Source organism: Podarcis raffonei, chromosome 8 (assembly GCF_027172205.1).
Source record: "Podarcis raffonei isolate rPodRaf1 chromosome 8, rPodRaf1.pri, whole genome shotgun sequence".
In the NCBI taxonomy this organism is placed as follows: Eukaryota; Metazoa; Chordata; class Lepidosauria; order Squamata; family Lacertidae; genus Podarcis; species Podarcis raffonei.
Window position 1 is genome coordinate 39,216,186 of NC_070609.1, and position 13,734 is coordinate 39,229,919.

Sequence of the window (13,734 nt, forward strand, 5' to 3'; positions counted from 1 at the left end):
CTCCCATCATCCCTGAGCTCTGGCCTTGCTAGCTAGGGGTGATGGGAGTTGTAGTTCAACAACATCTGGGGACCCACAGGTTGAGAAAGGCTGATAGGGAAACTGTATGCTTTGGATCAGAGGTAGGCAACCTAAGGCCCGTGGGCCGGATACGGCCCAATCGCCTTCCCAGTCTGGCCCACGGACGGTCAGGGAATCAGCATGTTTTTACATGAGGAGAATGTGTCCTTTTATTTAAAATGCATCTCTGGGTTATTTTGGGGGGCATAGGAATTTGTTCCTTTTCTTTCTTTCAAAATAAAGTCTGGCTCACCACATGCTCTGAGGAGTGGTTGACCGGCCCACGGCTGAAAAAGGTTGCTGACCCATGGTTTGGATGCCCTTTAAATGCATGACGTGGATCTGCCCTCATCAGTTAACATTTTACTTGGAGGGGAGGAGAGGGAGCGAGGGAAGAGGTGTTGACTTATCCTCCTAGGAGCCTTCCTCTCACCCTTCACAGCACCCAAAGGACCACCACATGTTCCTTCCCGCTCCTCTGGCAGCAATGCCCGCCAAAGAGGGCCCGAGCGAGGCACGGGCACCCTTTCCTGCTTTAGACTTTGCCCTTTCCATTGGCGCCAGCTGGTTTGGCAGCTTTTGTGTAACCTTTCCTCACATTGCAGTTAATGTTTCCCTTTTGTTGAAAGCTGAATCACTGGTCTGGTGTTATTATAGCTTGATGCTAGGTGTATCTGGACGTTTTCCCGGTTTTTCTTTGTAAGGGATGCCGATCTTTGTACCCTGCCCTGAAAGCATATAAAGGCGCAGCGGCCCAGGGGCAGTAAAGCATGATGGCATCAGCCCCATGGTGTGCCCTGTTCTGGGTTGCTGCAATTAGCACTGTTGGCTTCAGAATCCTTGAAGGCAAAGGTAAGGGGAGTGTTTTATTTTGACTGATAAAGAGTGAAATAGCCCCTTGCAATCCACTCTTGAAGAGAGTGAAGAGGAGCATCTCTGTGTCAGTCACCTCTTTACATTTTTCCAGTTACACCATTTTTGTATTATTATTCTAGTCTGTAGAAGATACAGTGACATTTCTCAGTAGTTGAACACCTGTCTTGCATGCAGAAGGCCCCAGCTTCAATCCCCAGTGGCATCTCTAGGTAGGGTTAGGAAAGCCCCTGTCAGAAACTCCAGCAAGCCACTGGCAATCACAGACAGTTCTGAGCAAGATAGATCAATGGTCTGACTTGATCTAAGAGCATCTTCATGCGTTATTCAGAAATACAACTCAGAATTCACCAGCAGCTCCCTCCCACCCTTCACCCCTCTCTTGCAAACAGCAGCCCATCTCATTCCTGTGTCTGACACTCTGCATAAGAGCACTTCACTTGCTCCAACTGCCACTCATCGGGGGGGGTGTGTGGTTGCTGGATTTAAAAAAGATTTGGGCGAGGGAGTTGTGTGTGTGTCTGAGAGAGAGAGAGGAGAGGGACTAGAAATTGATTCTGTGATGTGCTCTCTTACATTTCCTCTCTTACTTGGGAGTAAAGCCCATTGTACTGTATCTGGAAAATGAATAGGGATGGGTTGGAGATGACAGTGGTAGGATGAAGATTTACCAATAGGAGGTGAGGGTGGTGGAGAGGCAGGGAAAGGCAGTTTGCATTGGTTGAAGACTTCCCCACCTCCTGATAGCTAAAGGCATCAAAACAAGTGATATCCCGCCACTTAACTGCATGTGCTGGCTTCAGGACCAAAGCCATTGGGGGAGGCTCTATAGCATTTTATTTACACTATCCTCTGCACCGCATGTTCTTATAAGATTGCCAGTAGTACATGTGAAAAGGATCTAGAGTTTTAGTGGACCACAAGCTTAACATCAGTCAACAGTGTGATGTAGCTGCAAAATAACCTAATGCTATTCTAGGGTGCATCAAGAGGAGTATAGTGTGCCAATCAAGGGAAGTAATAGTCCTGTTCTGTTCTGCCTTGGTCAGACCACACCTGGAATACTGTGTCCAGTTTTTGGCACCACAATTTAAGAAGAGTATTGACAAGCTGGAATATGTGCCGAGAAAGGCAATCAAGGGTCTGGAAACACAGCCTTATGAGGAACAGTTGAGGGAATTGGGTATTGGCTATGTTTAGCCTGGTAAGGAGGAAACAGAGAGGAGACATGATAGGCATCTTCAAATATCTAAAGGGCTGTCACATGGAGGATAGAGCAAATTTGTTTTCTCCTGCTCTGGAGGCTAGGAACCAAACCAATGGCTCCAAGTTAAAAGAAATGAGATTCTGACTCAACCTCAGGAAGATATTTCTCACAGTAAGCGCTGTTCGACAGTGGAACAGACTCCCATGAGATGTGGTGCACTCTCATTCTTTGGAGGTTTTAAAGCAGAGGTTGGATGGCCATATAGTTAATTTAGTTGAGATTCCTCCATTGCAGTGGGTTGGGCTAGATGACCGGGTTCCTCTCCAGCTCCCCAATTTCATGGTTTTTACCAGGTGACTGCAGGACTCTCTTTGGGATGATCCTGAGGGCTGTTGTCTGCAAGATTCTTTCATAAAACGGCGTTAGACAGAAAAACCTGCCGACATTTAAAATGAAATAGTATATTTTTAAAAAGCTACAACCAGAGAAAACCCACTTTAACTCAAAGTGCTGACTGCAGAGGATGGCTGCTCTCATGTCCTTTGTGTGGTGGGAGAAGGGAGGCTGCTTTTGGCTTTGCACAGATCCTTTCTAGGGGAGGGGCGTGGTCAGGCCCCCTGGTTTTATATAATTCTGGCCCTCTCTGGCCCCCTGGTTTTATATAATTATATAATTCTGCCTCTCTCTGGCCCCCTGGTTTTATATAATTCTATACTTTTGCCTCTATGTTTGTTATTTCACACATTTAAAAAACTTTATTTGTATGCACGCAATGTGTAGGTCCAGAAGGCGCCCACCCAGAAGTGGCCACAAAATATGGACGGCTTCGAGGGATGCAAGCAAGTGTAAAGGGCACAGAGCGGCTGGTCGATGTCTTCCTGGGCATCCCCTTTGCAAAGCCTCCCACTGGCTCCTTGAGATTCTCCTCACCTCAACCGCCTGAGCCATGGAATGGCGTGAGAGATGCTACCACGTACCCAGCGGTGTAAGAGAGATGCAGTTGGATCCTCTTGGCTGCACTGGGGAAATAAAAACCAGCAGAGGAATGTTTGAGGGGAGGTGCTGGGAACCACCCGCATGTTTTCATCATCATCTTTTTTTAAAGAATTCATTCATTTTATATTTTTTGAGAAAGAAATCACTGGAAACAAAACAGGTCTAATTGTTGAAATAAAATTCTGTTTTAACTTAAAACGGACACCACAGAAATTCCAATATTTGCAACCTTAATGGTTCGGAGCAGTCCAGACGTTTCAGCAACCAGCCCTCAGCCATTGGAGGCCTAGAGCTCTTTCACTGTTAATCCTGCAACATCTTAGCTGTATTCAATAAATTCATAATTAATTATTTGACCATGTTAGACAAATAATTTGCCATTATATTAATTCAATGCTAATGGGCTCCAAACTCAGGGTGGTTATTATTTGAGAGAAGGCATGGAATATTATGTTCCAATAAGCTTGTGAAGGCTAATAGTCCCATCACATTTGTAGCACATCTTTCCTAAGACATCTATATTCCCAGCATTTAAATCTATTAACAGAGGATATCCTGTTTTCAGACTAAAACAATTTATACTGAATTCTCTGAACAGAAAGGCTGAGTGTTCCTGCTCTGATTGACTGAAACATTGTCATCCATTTTCTAAGATTAGAGTGTCAAGAAGACCCCTTTCTTGTTGCCCTTTTTAAAAAACAAAAAACTAAGAACAGATGATTAAGTCCACAGCTTTGCCAGTAAACCTTTAAACTGGCCAATGTCAGTTTCTCCCTGACGCCACCTCTCGTGACCTCTTGCAAATTATTATCTTTATATTTGAGCTAGTATGTTCACTCTGTTATTTCCAAAGTACTGCTGAGTGTGGGCGTGTCCTTTCTGCAGGTGCCCCCAGGATCTGGATATACTCAAAGGAATTCAGAAGAGATGGAAAGAAAAGCACCCGCCCTTCCGAAGTTCTGAGGACTGTTTGTATTTAAACATTTATACTCCCGCAGATTCCTCCAAGGCATCCAAGTTGCCAGTAAGCACATATTTTAAATGGACTGAAAGCAGTGTTGCAAAGCAAGGGGGCTGGCAGCAGATTCTGGGTTGATGGCAGTGGCTCTTGCCAATGTCATTTTACTCTGAAGACTCTTCTGCCTCTCGTGTTCTTACAAAGGGCAATTTTGATTGGTTACGCCACATCCTTTCTTTAATTGTTCTGAATAAAATAAAATAAAAACTGGATAACTGCATCTTGATCTGCACACAAAACTAAATGGTCGTGAGGTCTGTTGTTGCAAAATTGCCTGACTGTGATGATGCATCTTCGCCATCCATTATGAAATTGTCTACATGTACAATTATGTGCTATTTATTTCAAAAACATTTTATGAAAAATGCTCTCTAGCGACCTTCCGGTCATTCCCTGCTGCCCCTGTTCTTTTGAAGGTGATGGTGTGGATTCACGGAGGGAACATGATATTTGGGGCAGCTTCCAGGTTTGATGGTTCCGCGCTAGCTGCCTACGAAGATGTGGTGGTGGTCATCCTTCAGTACAGGCTGGGCATTTTGGGGTTCTTCAGGTAAGAGGCTTTGGCTAAAGGTATTCCAGGGCCCTTTTCACTAGAGGGGCGTTGGGTTGACCTGTCGGATCAGCTCTTCTCTCCACTTGTGCATCCGAGACCCCTCGGAAGGACCTGGCATTGACTCAAAGTGCCAATCTTTTCTCCAAAATCCACCTGAGCACTGAGCTTGCTGCTCCTTGCCAACGCTTTCCTTTCAGCACAGGGGACGAGAGTGCTCAAGGGAACTGGGCCCTTTTGGACCAGGTGGCAGCTCTTAAGTGGATCCAGGAAAACATCGGAGTTTTCGGGGGCAATCCGGAATTGGTGACTCTCTTTGGTGTCTCTGCAGGATCCATGAGTGCTTCAGCCCATGTGAGTTCCAAAATGTTATATGGTGGGGGTTTCTATTATAGTAATACTGCTTAATTCTCAGGTGGACATTTTACAAAACATAAAATAATGATCTCTGACATACTCTCAAAGCTGTGGAAAAGATGGGTGGGGGTAGCAGTCACTGCTAACTTGCAGAACCCATGTAATCATGGTGCATAAAGTGGCCCTTTTTGCTCTGGCTACAGGAAAGATTAGGAAGAAGGAATTGGGTGCAATAGGTGTAAGTTCTATGGGGACTCAGAGGCCTAATTTGATGTTCAGCGCTTTTGTTAGGTCAGTAGCAGGGCATAATGTCTGTTGCCAATGGTGTCCTTTCTCCTCTGCCAGGTTATGTCTCCCTTGTCAAAGGGTTTATTCCACAGAGCCATCCTGGAGAGCGGTGTCTCACAGCTTCCAATAGTCTTCCAGAACAGGTCTAAGTCTGCTGAAGTAGGTTTGTTTGTTTGACCAGATGAGACCAAAATGTTTTCTGTCCCAAGGATGCTGGCTTTTTCTTTTCTTTTTTAAACACGGCCCGGGTAGCAAAAGTTGGGTGGAGGGAGTCCCCCAGTGTCATGAATGCAGGGCAGGGCAGGGCTGGCTCACATATGAGGTAGGCTGAGGCAACTGCCCCAGGTGGTGGAATCCCAAAAGGCGGTGCCCTGCAGGCGCCCTGTCCCCCTTGCTGCCTCCACCTCTGGTAGAAACGAAACAGTGGCAACTTCTGGTGAGCTCTTGCCAAGATCTTACTGAAATCTCACGAGATCTCACCACAACCCACCACCACAGCTTCTCTCAGTGCCATGACTGGAATTAGTAACAGGTAACAGGTGAGGCACAGGGCCAATCTGGATTAAAACAAAAGGGCACCAGGTAGTAGCAATATGCACTCTTGCCCTTTAGAAATGGAGGTGTGAGGTATGTTGTGCTGCTTTCGGCTGAGGGAGAGGGACCACTCACATAGGTATGGTCCTGTTGGTATATAGACGGGAGGAGGCCTGCCATGGAGATGTGATTAAAATGGGTCCCTCAGCACCCTGACAGGACCCTACTCCTATAGGGTGAGGATGGTGGGCCGTTCATGCCCGCCATGAACCCAGATGGTTGGGCAATGGGCAGGCTGCTCCTAGGGGCCTGAAAATAACACACTGGGGAATTTTTAATGTGGGCATATTGGTCTTGGGGCCTACATGCTGAGGACAAGATGCACTGTAAAGACTCAAAACACCTGTTCCTTGGGGTCAGGGATAAAATGACAGGCAAAAGAATTGCTTTCTGTCACCAGAGCTCCAGCATTCTTAGGGACATATGGAGGACACTGAAACCTGCTGAAAGCTGTTCCTTCAGATCAGGGGACTGGGGTAGTCACCTAGAGAGGTTAAATAATACCCCAAAATGACATTTTTTCTCATTGGGGCCCCAAAGGTTCCATGGCAACACAGCAGGTTGGGCAGCCTTGAAACCCTTTCCATCAGGTTTCCTTGGCAACAAGATGAATGCATACTGGGGTCACAACTCACCCCAAAAGCCATGTTTAAGGCCAGCACACCACAATAGTGCTTTCTGGTGGAATTCTAAAGCGACCCTCAAAAGGAGGTGGGAATTACAGTGAAAATGGGGTGGGGCACTTGCCACTTTTTAGTTTGACAAATGGTGGACTCTCTGTTCTCCACCCTTTGAATGCTTAGTGTGCCAGAGATGGCAGCAGATAAGAGTTCCTGTCATTGTGTACATATACAGAAAATTGCCCGTATCTTTGGCTGTGAGATGACCACTTCAGCCGCCTTAGTCCACTGTCTCCGGCAGAAGAGTGAGCAGGAGCTGATCCATGCTGACCTTAGCAGGCAGGTAAGTGACATGAGTGATCAGGAAAGAGCCTTAATGTCCTGCTCAGTTGTTTCTCCCCTCCCAGTGAGGGGAACCACCTAGAGTGCTCATTAAGACCTTCTGCTCCAAGTGTGTATTGCTGTTTATGAGGGCAAGGAGGAATGGACCAGCCCGTCTTATAGCTTCCTTTTTGTCCTAGTGTACAGTGGTACTCCTGGTTATAAACTTAATTCATTCCAGAGGTCTGTTCTTAACCTGAAACCATTCTTAACCTGAGGTACCACTTTAGCTAATGGGGCCTCCCACTGCCGCTGCGTGGCTGCCGTGCGATTTCTGTTTTCATCCTGAGGTAAAGTTATTAACCCAAGGTACTACTTTCAGGTTAGTGGAGTCTGTAACCCAAGGTACCACTGTAATATAAATACAGAATATAAAAAGTGAAGAAATTGGATTTAAATACATATTTGTGTACATGTTTAAATAGATCTTTTATTTGATCAGAATATTATTGATTTATTAATCTCAAGGCGATGTACAATAAAAACAACTAAAAACAGACAAAAACTGTGGAGCACATCAGTTTTCTTGGTGCTCTGGTGTCCTGCGTGCCTTGAAACAGGAGGGTTGGTAGCTAGAGCTCAGGCGGCGTAAGACTTGGTCCAAACCTGACTGAAGAGGGTGAGGCTGCAGCATCGTGCCCACTAAACAGTTGGCAGAGAGATGGGGAGAATACAACTTTGCTTGTTCTTCTCAATCTCTTGGCGGCTTTCAATGCCATTAACCGCAACAGCCTTCAGGAGTCACTCAAGGAAGTGGGGTTTGGGGGCACTGTACTTCCTTGGTTCTGCTCCTGGGAAGCTACTCATGGTTCCATCTTGTCCCCCATGCTATTGAACATCTATAAAGCTGCTGGGAGCTGTCATCAGGATTTTTGAAGGTGCTGCCAATAGGCAGGTGACACCCAGCTCTATCTCTCTGCTCCATCTGTATCAGGAGAGGCAACTGAGATAATAATAATAATATAATAATAATAAATTTTATTTATATCCCGCCCTCCCCAGCCGAAGCTGGGCTCAGGGCGGCTAACAACAATAGAACAATACAAAAGTACAACACAAACAACACTCTAAAATCATTCATTATAAAATTAATTGATGCTAAGACAGGCTGAGCTCCTCATTCCTCCCGGACTATTTTGGCTTGGTCAGGGTGGAGGGTGGGGAGTGGTCCTGGGCCCTTCAGTTAAACACCTTCTTTCCTTCCCTTTGCTCAGGGCTTAGGGCCAGCTTTGGATGGTGTGTTTATGCCGAAGACCCCAGAGGAGATTCTGGCTGGGAGGGAGGTCAGTGCTGTGCCCCTCATGGTCGGAGTCACCAACCATGAATTTGGCTGGAATTCGCGTGTGGTAAGATCCCGCTAGCAAGGCCTTTTCATTCTGCCCCCCAAATGTCTGCATGAAATCCCTGTGACAAGAGGGGCCTCACAACTAGGCTATGAATTTAATGGTTGGTGGTGGTTTCTAAGCATAAACCTACTCCTTTAGACCCCAAAGGCTCATTAGATGTTCTCAAGCAGAAGTTCTTGGAGACGAATTGGTTCACTGTGGGCAATAATGGATCTCAACAAAGATGTTTTAATAATTAAATAACACGGACAAATGAACATTCCCAACCAAGAATTACTCTGGAGTTTCTCTCAAAGGCACAGATAACCCTTCTTTTCTCTTTTGATGCAGACTGGGACCCTGGAAGGGTTTAAGGACGTGGGAGACAGGGACAGAATCCGTACTACTTCAGAAGCAATCCTCCCCATTTTGGTAACTATTTATTTTGTTGATTTGCATCCTTTCTCTGAGAAACTTTGAGAATAAATTTTCTGCAGATAGGATTGATTATGAGCACCACCCTGTAGATGTTTGCCTGGATGGGGCAACTCATGCCTAGGCTGAGAGGTGACTGGCGATGGGGGGAGTTAGGATCCAGAGGAGTCCTTTCCTGACTTCATAGGGATGGAATGGGAGCTCTGGCATTAGCTCTGATGGTTGCTTGCAGGGTTGGCAGAGGAGGAGGAGAAGGGGGCAAGAGGGGGACTAACCCCTGTCCCTCTCCTTCTCCTGAGGCCATTGGAAGCAGCTGCTTACGGGGGGGGGGGGGGAAGCTTCACAGCCCTCACATGTTCCCAGCCAGTGGCCTTCCCCAAAGCCCCCCAGATCATTCCTGACCCAATCCTGGGAGGGGCCTTAGGACTTCTGCTTTGGTTCCATTCAGAAGAACATGGGTGTAGCAGTGGCAGAGTATGAGGGGGGAGAATAACCTTTTGACTCTCTTTCCCAAGGTAGGCTAGACATGATGCCCAAGGCCAGTTAGGCTTCCACCAGCACACCCTTCTTAGCCCCCTCTAACATGGAGGGGAGTGCTTTCCAGAATCTCAAGGCAAATTTATCAGAAACAGAAATAGCATCCAGTTCATTTGTCCTGCCCCAGCGGCTGGCTTTTCTCGGTCAACCTGCTTCTTACACACTTGTAGCACAAATCAAGTAACAAAGGGCACGTTTGAGAAAGGAGGGGACCCCCCCCCCGCCCCAGCAATGGCCATTTCCCACCATCTCTTTTCTTCTCTCGCAGGGGATCCCACTTGAACTCCTGCCAATGGTACTTGATGAGTACCTTGGGGACACCAACGACTTGGATGAGCTCAGAGATGGGTTCCTGGACTTGATTGGAGATGTGTTCATTGTTATCCCATCCATAAAAACATTACGGTATCACAGAGGTAAAAAGAGTGTCCCCTGCCCCCGCCAGGTGTTACTTATAATAAAGTCTCCTCTTGACATTAAAACACTTGTGACGCATGCCATTTGAGGCACACCATTTCCCTCAGAGGATCCCCAGAGCCAGTCTGGAGTTTGACTCCAAGAGACTCTCTGTGTAATTTCTCAAGTTCAGCTCTACTTGGAGGAAGGAACAAAATTATTTCCAGATACCAAAGACTTTCAGGAATTTAGCGTGGGGAGCCTGGAGTCAGGGCTCTTGTGTGTGTTTGCAGTTTCCAAGTGCTGGCATGGCAAGCAAGCATCGTCTCCCCCTCTGCCACTTCAGTAATTTACACTGTAAACTCAGGACATCCAGTAGGTCTGTAATTCCTTGTGTCTAAGATTTACATAAGCTGGCACCACAACTGCTTTGAGGGAGAAGACCAGATTTATCCATGTGAGTAAATAGGCAGGAGGGGTCACGCACTGTCAGTCAGCATTTTATTTGAGTATTTCGGATGGGAGGGAGAATAAAATTGTTCTGGTTTAAATTGTACTATAAGGCACAATATCTGCTTCTGATACCAGATTTGCTTCTTGCAAACCACTGATGGAAAAATCACGTAGGCATTCTGCAGCTCATGAATCGCATCACTGAAAGTTCAGAAGACATTTTTTTCCTAAGTAACTGTAGGGATGCAGCAATTATTTCCTTCATCTGTATTGTCGAGGGCTCCTGTGATGATACCCCAAAATTGCAATCATTATTCTGTGTAGCTGCAGTTAGAGTTCCTAGCTAAGTTTCCCCAGCTCCTGTGTGGCGTTTCTTTCCTAGTTAGAAGCTTTTTGCAACTATTTCTCAGCTGCACCCAAGTCCTAGTCAGTTCTAACCTTTGCTTCTTGGCCTGGTTATAGTGGAGAGCTTTGCTTTCTGCGGCACGTGATTTATGTGAGCCCTTGAGCAGCGACCGAGAGAGCAATCACACCCAGAACCTTCCTCACAAGGCACATCCCCACCCCCCATCGTTGGGGGTCACGTGGGCTTCTGTGCTTACCAAAGGAGAGTACACTTGGCTGAGTTCAATGCCAGCTTTTTTGATCCCTGGGCCGACAAGATGAGTAAATCATTCCTGAACTGGACTAAAGCCTGTGGGTGAAAAAGGCCAAGGTATGAACTTCCTCACCCATTAGCAGATACAGGCCTGGTCAAAGATGAAGGCTGACTGAGCCACTGGGAGCAGGTCATGAAGAAGTCCCACTGGGAGTAACATGGGATTCTGGTGCAAGGGCTGCATCTTTTCAGGGTTTCTCTTTTCAAATGCACTAAATCTGCAAGGTAGTTTTTCAAAGCCTTTGATTCATAGGCTTTGTATGTTTCTACGGATCTAGATAATGTTTTTGTGCAAACGGAACGTGTGTTACAAGCTGCTAGACAAAGCTCCTGAGAATAGGGGCACAGGATCAAGTCCTTGGATCAACTGTGCCTATTTAGTCCATCTATGCCAGCAGTGGCTCTCTGGTGTCTGACGCTGAGAGGGTTTCCCCCTCTCCTCTCCTCTCCTCTCCTCCTGTCCTGATCCTTTTCACTGGAGGTGGGACCTTCAGCTCTTCTGCATGCAAGATAGGCCCCCTGGTGTTGAGGTACGGACAGTCCAGCTTCTGTGGAGAGGTCATTGGTGGCATCTTTCTGAACCACCAAGCCAAACACATGCTCCTCCCTCCCCTGTTTGTCAACCTCTAGCCTTTGAGGGCTGCTATCATCCAAGTGGGGTTGAAACTCATCCTGACAAGGCTGTGGGCCGATGGTCTCCAGATTCAGAGGAATTGTGCACAGTCTGTTCTGGACAGGGTTGCCCTGCCTCGAAAAAGCTGAGGGATTCTCCTGGATCCAACTTGTTGCAGGAGACTCAAGCGGCCTTCATGGCTGCAGACCCTTTTGCCAGCTGAAAGGGGTGATCAAAAGTATTTTGTTTTGGGGGGTCATTTCCATGGGGATGGTGTGGAAACTCCCCCAAGGTCAGATGAGGATCAGAGTTGAAATCTTAGAACCTTAGTGGTGGGTGGCTTTACCTTCAAAAACAAACAGGCTAAGGATTTTCTTTCTTTCCCCTTTTTCTAACAGCATGTCCCACAGGAGCACCCAAAAAAAGAATGTAACTAGTAGCACTGTATCCTGGGGTGTTCTGGGATAGTGGGAAGGGAAGAATGGCTGACCCTCTGAGCCAATGACCTTTGGAGACCTCTTGGAAGCTTCAGTCGGTACAGACCTCAGCAGGCAGGATTTTGACTGGCCCAGAGGGCTGTAGCATGCTGTCCCTTCAAGAGGCAAAGTCATGAGGCTGCATTCTGAGGAGGAGGCTGTGTGAGTGGACTGAAAGGAGCTGCTTTGGATCATGTGCCTGTAGGAAGGGTTGGCCCTGCAGACTCCACAAGACCAGGAAAATCCTCTCTGATATGTACTAGCTGCCAGGGATAACACACGAAGAAGCTGATCTTTCTGTTTTCCCCATAATCTATAAGTTCCCAGCATCATAGTGCCTTGTCATAATTACACACAGTTTTTGGAAGGCCTCTGGGCACCTGGAGGAGGTTCTGCCTTCTCCCAGACCACAAACCATTGAGTTCTGTAAAGGTCTATTCTAGGCACTTCTCTGGCTCCTCATTGGCAGAGGTGAAGTGGGTGAAAAAGGAAGGAGGGGGCATTCCAGCTGTGCCACCTCTACCTGTGGAATGTGTGGAATGTCCTCCACAGGGAAGCTGGACAGAGGGTGCCAATATTGTTTTCTTTTAGATGTGAAAGCCTTATAATTTCCCCTGGGGCTTTTTGAAGCAGAGAGTGCCTGGTAAGCTAAAATGAAGCCTCCCTGGATCTTACCAGAAAGCCCCTCTGATTGTACAGGAGACCCTTCAAACCTGAATCGAAGGCTGCCCCCTCCCTAGCAGCTGAAAGGCAACGGACAGGGAGCCACCGTCCTTAGGGAATGCACTACTGCCTTCTCTCTCAGCCTCCTTCTCCTTTTGTTCCCTCTTTAGAGACCGGGGCTCCCACTTACTTTTTTGAGTACCAGCACCGTCCCAGTTTGTACCACGATACCAAACCAGACTACGTGAAAGCGGATCACGCAGACGAAGTTGGGTTCGTCTTTGGAGGGCCGTTTCTCACTGGTGACATTCGCCTGCATGGTAAAGAGCGGCTATCCTGTGACTCAGAACTCTCTGTTGGGGGAGGTTGCTGTAGGGCAGGGCAGCTTCCAGGCACAGGAGGCAGGCATGGCGCCCCCTCCAAAGCCTGTTGGGTTTGCCGTCATCTGCGGTGCTGAAACCCTTTTGGCGTGACAGGAATTTGGTGCCTACAGATTACGCTAAGAATTGGTGGCAGAGGTGGACAGACTGATCACCTGCCCTGTTCGCTTTTCTAATTAACAGTTTGCATGTTGTTTTCTAGGAATATAATACATTCAAAGTGAATTGAAACCAAAGGGTGATGTAGCAAGGCTCCCTTTGGGCACAGAACATGGGAAGGGCCTGAGCGGTTCTTATAGGGGTGGCCCACTTTCTGGGGTTCTGCTAGGCACCTAACCAACAGTGGGGATGGAGGAGAGCAGAAGCAGGAAGAAGCCACTCCCACCTGTGGTCAGTAGAGGGCGAACAAGGACCAGAAAAATTCCCAAACCAGTTCACCTTTAACTGGGGGTGGGGGGGAGGGGGGAGGGCACCTCCTTCTTCACTGTTAGGCAAAAGAAGCTAGTAGGATACTGGCACTCATCCAAACTAGCAGCTCCCCCCCCCCCCCGCCGTAAACCCAATCTTTACTGCCGAATTGGAGAAAACATCTCCGGATTGATGCCTGCTCCAATTTATCGCTAAAGAGCATGTTTTCCTGGACAAGCGGGAACCTGCTCGGACCACACATTCGAGGCACAGGACAAGTGCAACTCTGGATGAGCCCTGGGCTGTGCTTCAAGGGAGGCTCCCACCTCCAGGCCTTCCCCATCTCTGCCTCTCTGGGAGGCAGCTTGCCCCCTCACTTTCCCCTCTCTGCCAAGTGTTTTGAGTGGCCTTTTCTCCTCCTGCAGTCCCCTTTGGGCATTTGGCCT

General features: G+C 47.5%; 1 protein-coding gene across 1 annotated transcript in view; it reads left to right on the forward strand.

Annotated features, from left to right (window-relative positions):
* The first annotated feature begins 320 nt into the window (after nucleotides 1-320).
* Nucleotides 321-13,734, forward strand: part of LOC128420304 (uncharacterized) — a 32,553-nt gene continuing 19,139 nt past the window's right edge. The window contains exons 1-11 of the mRNA XM_053401912.1: nucleotides 321-912; nucleotides 2,921-3,125; nucleotides 4,022-4,160; nucleotides 4,571-4,704; nucleotides 4,905-5,058; nucleotides 5,407-5,508; nucleotides 6,799-6,906; nucleotides 8,159-8,290; nucleotides 8,621-8,701; nucleotides 9,510-9,657; nucleotides 12,671-12,820. Of these exons, the coding sequence (XP_053257887.1) occupies nucleotides 831-912; nucleotides 2,921-3,125; nucleotides 4,022-4,160; nucleotides 4,571-4,704; nucleotides 4,905-5,058; nucleotides 5,407-5,508; nucleotides 6,799-6,906; nucleotides 8,159-8,290; nucleotides 8,621-8,701; nucleotides 9,510-9,657; nucleotides 12,671-12,820 (1,435 nt within the window). The 5' untranslated portion in view covers nucleotides 321-830. The remainder of the gene's footprint in view (nucleotides 913-2,920; nucleotides 3,126-4,021; nucleotides 4,161-4,570; nucleotides 4,705-4,904; nucleotides 5,059-5,406; nucleotides 5,509-6,798; nucleotides 6,907-8,158; nucleotides 8,291-8,620; nucleotides 8,702-9,509; nucleotides 9,658-12,670; nucleotides 12,821-13,734) is intronic.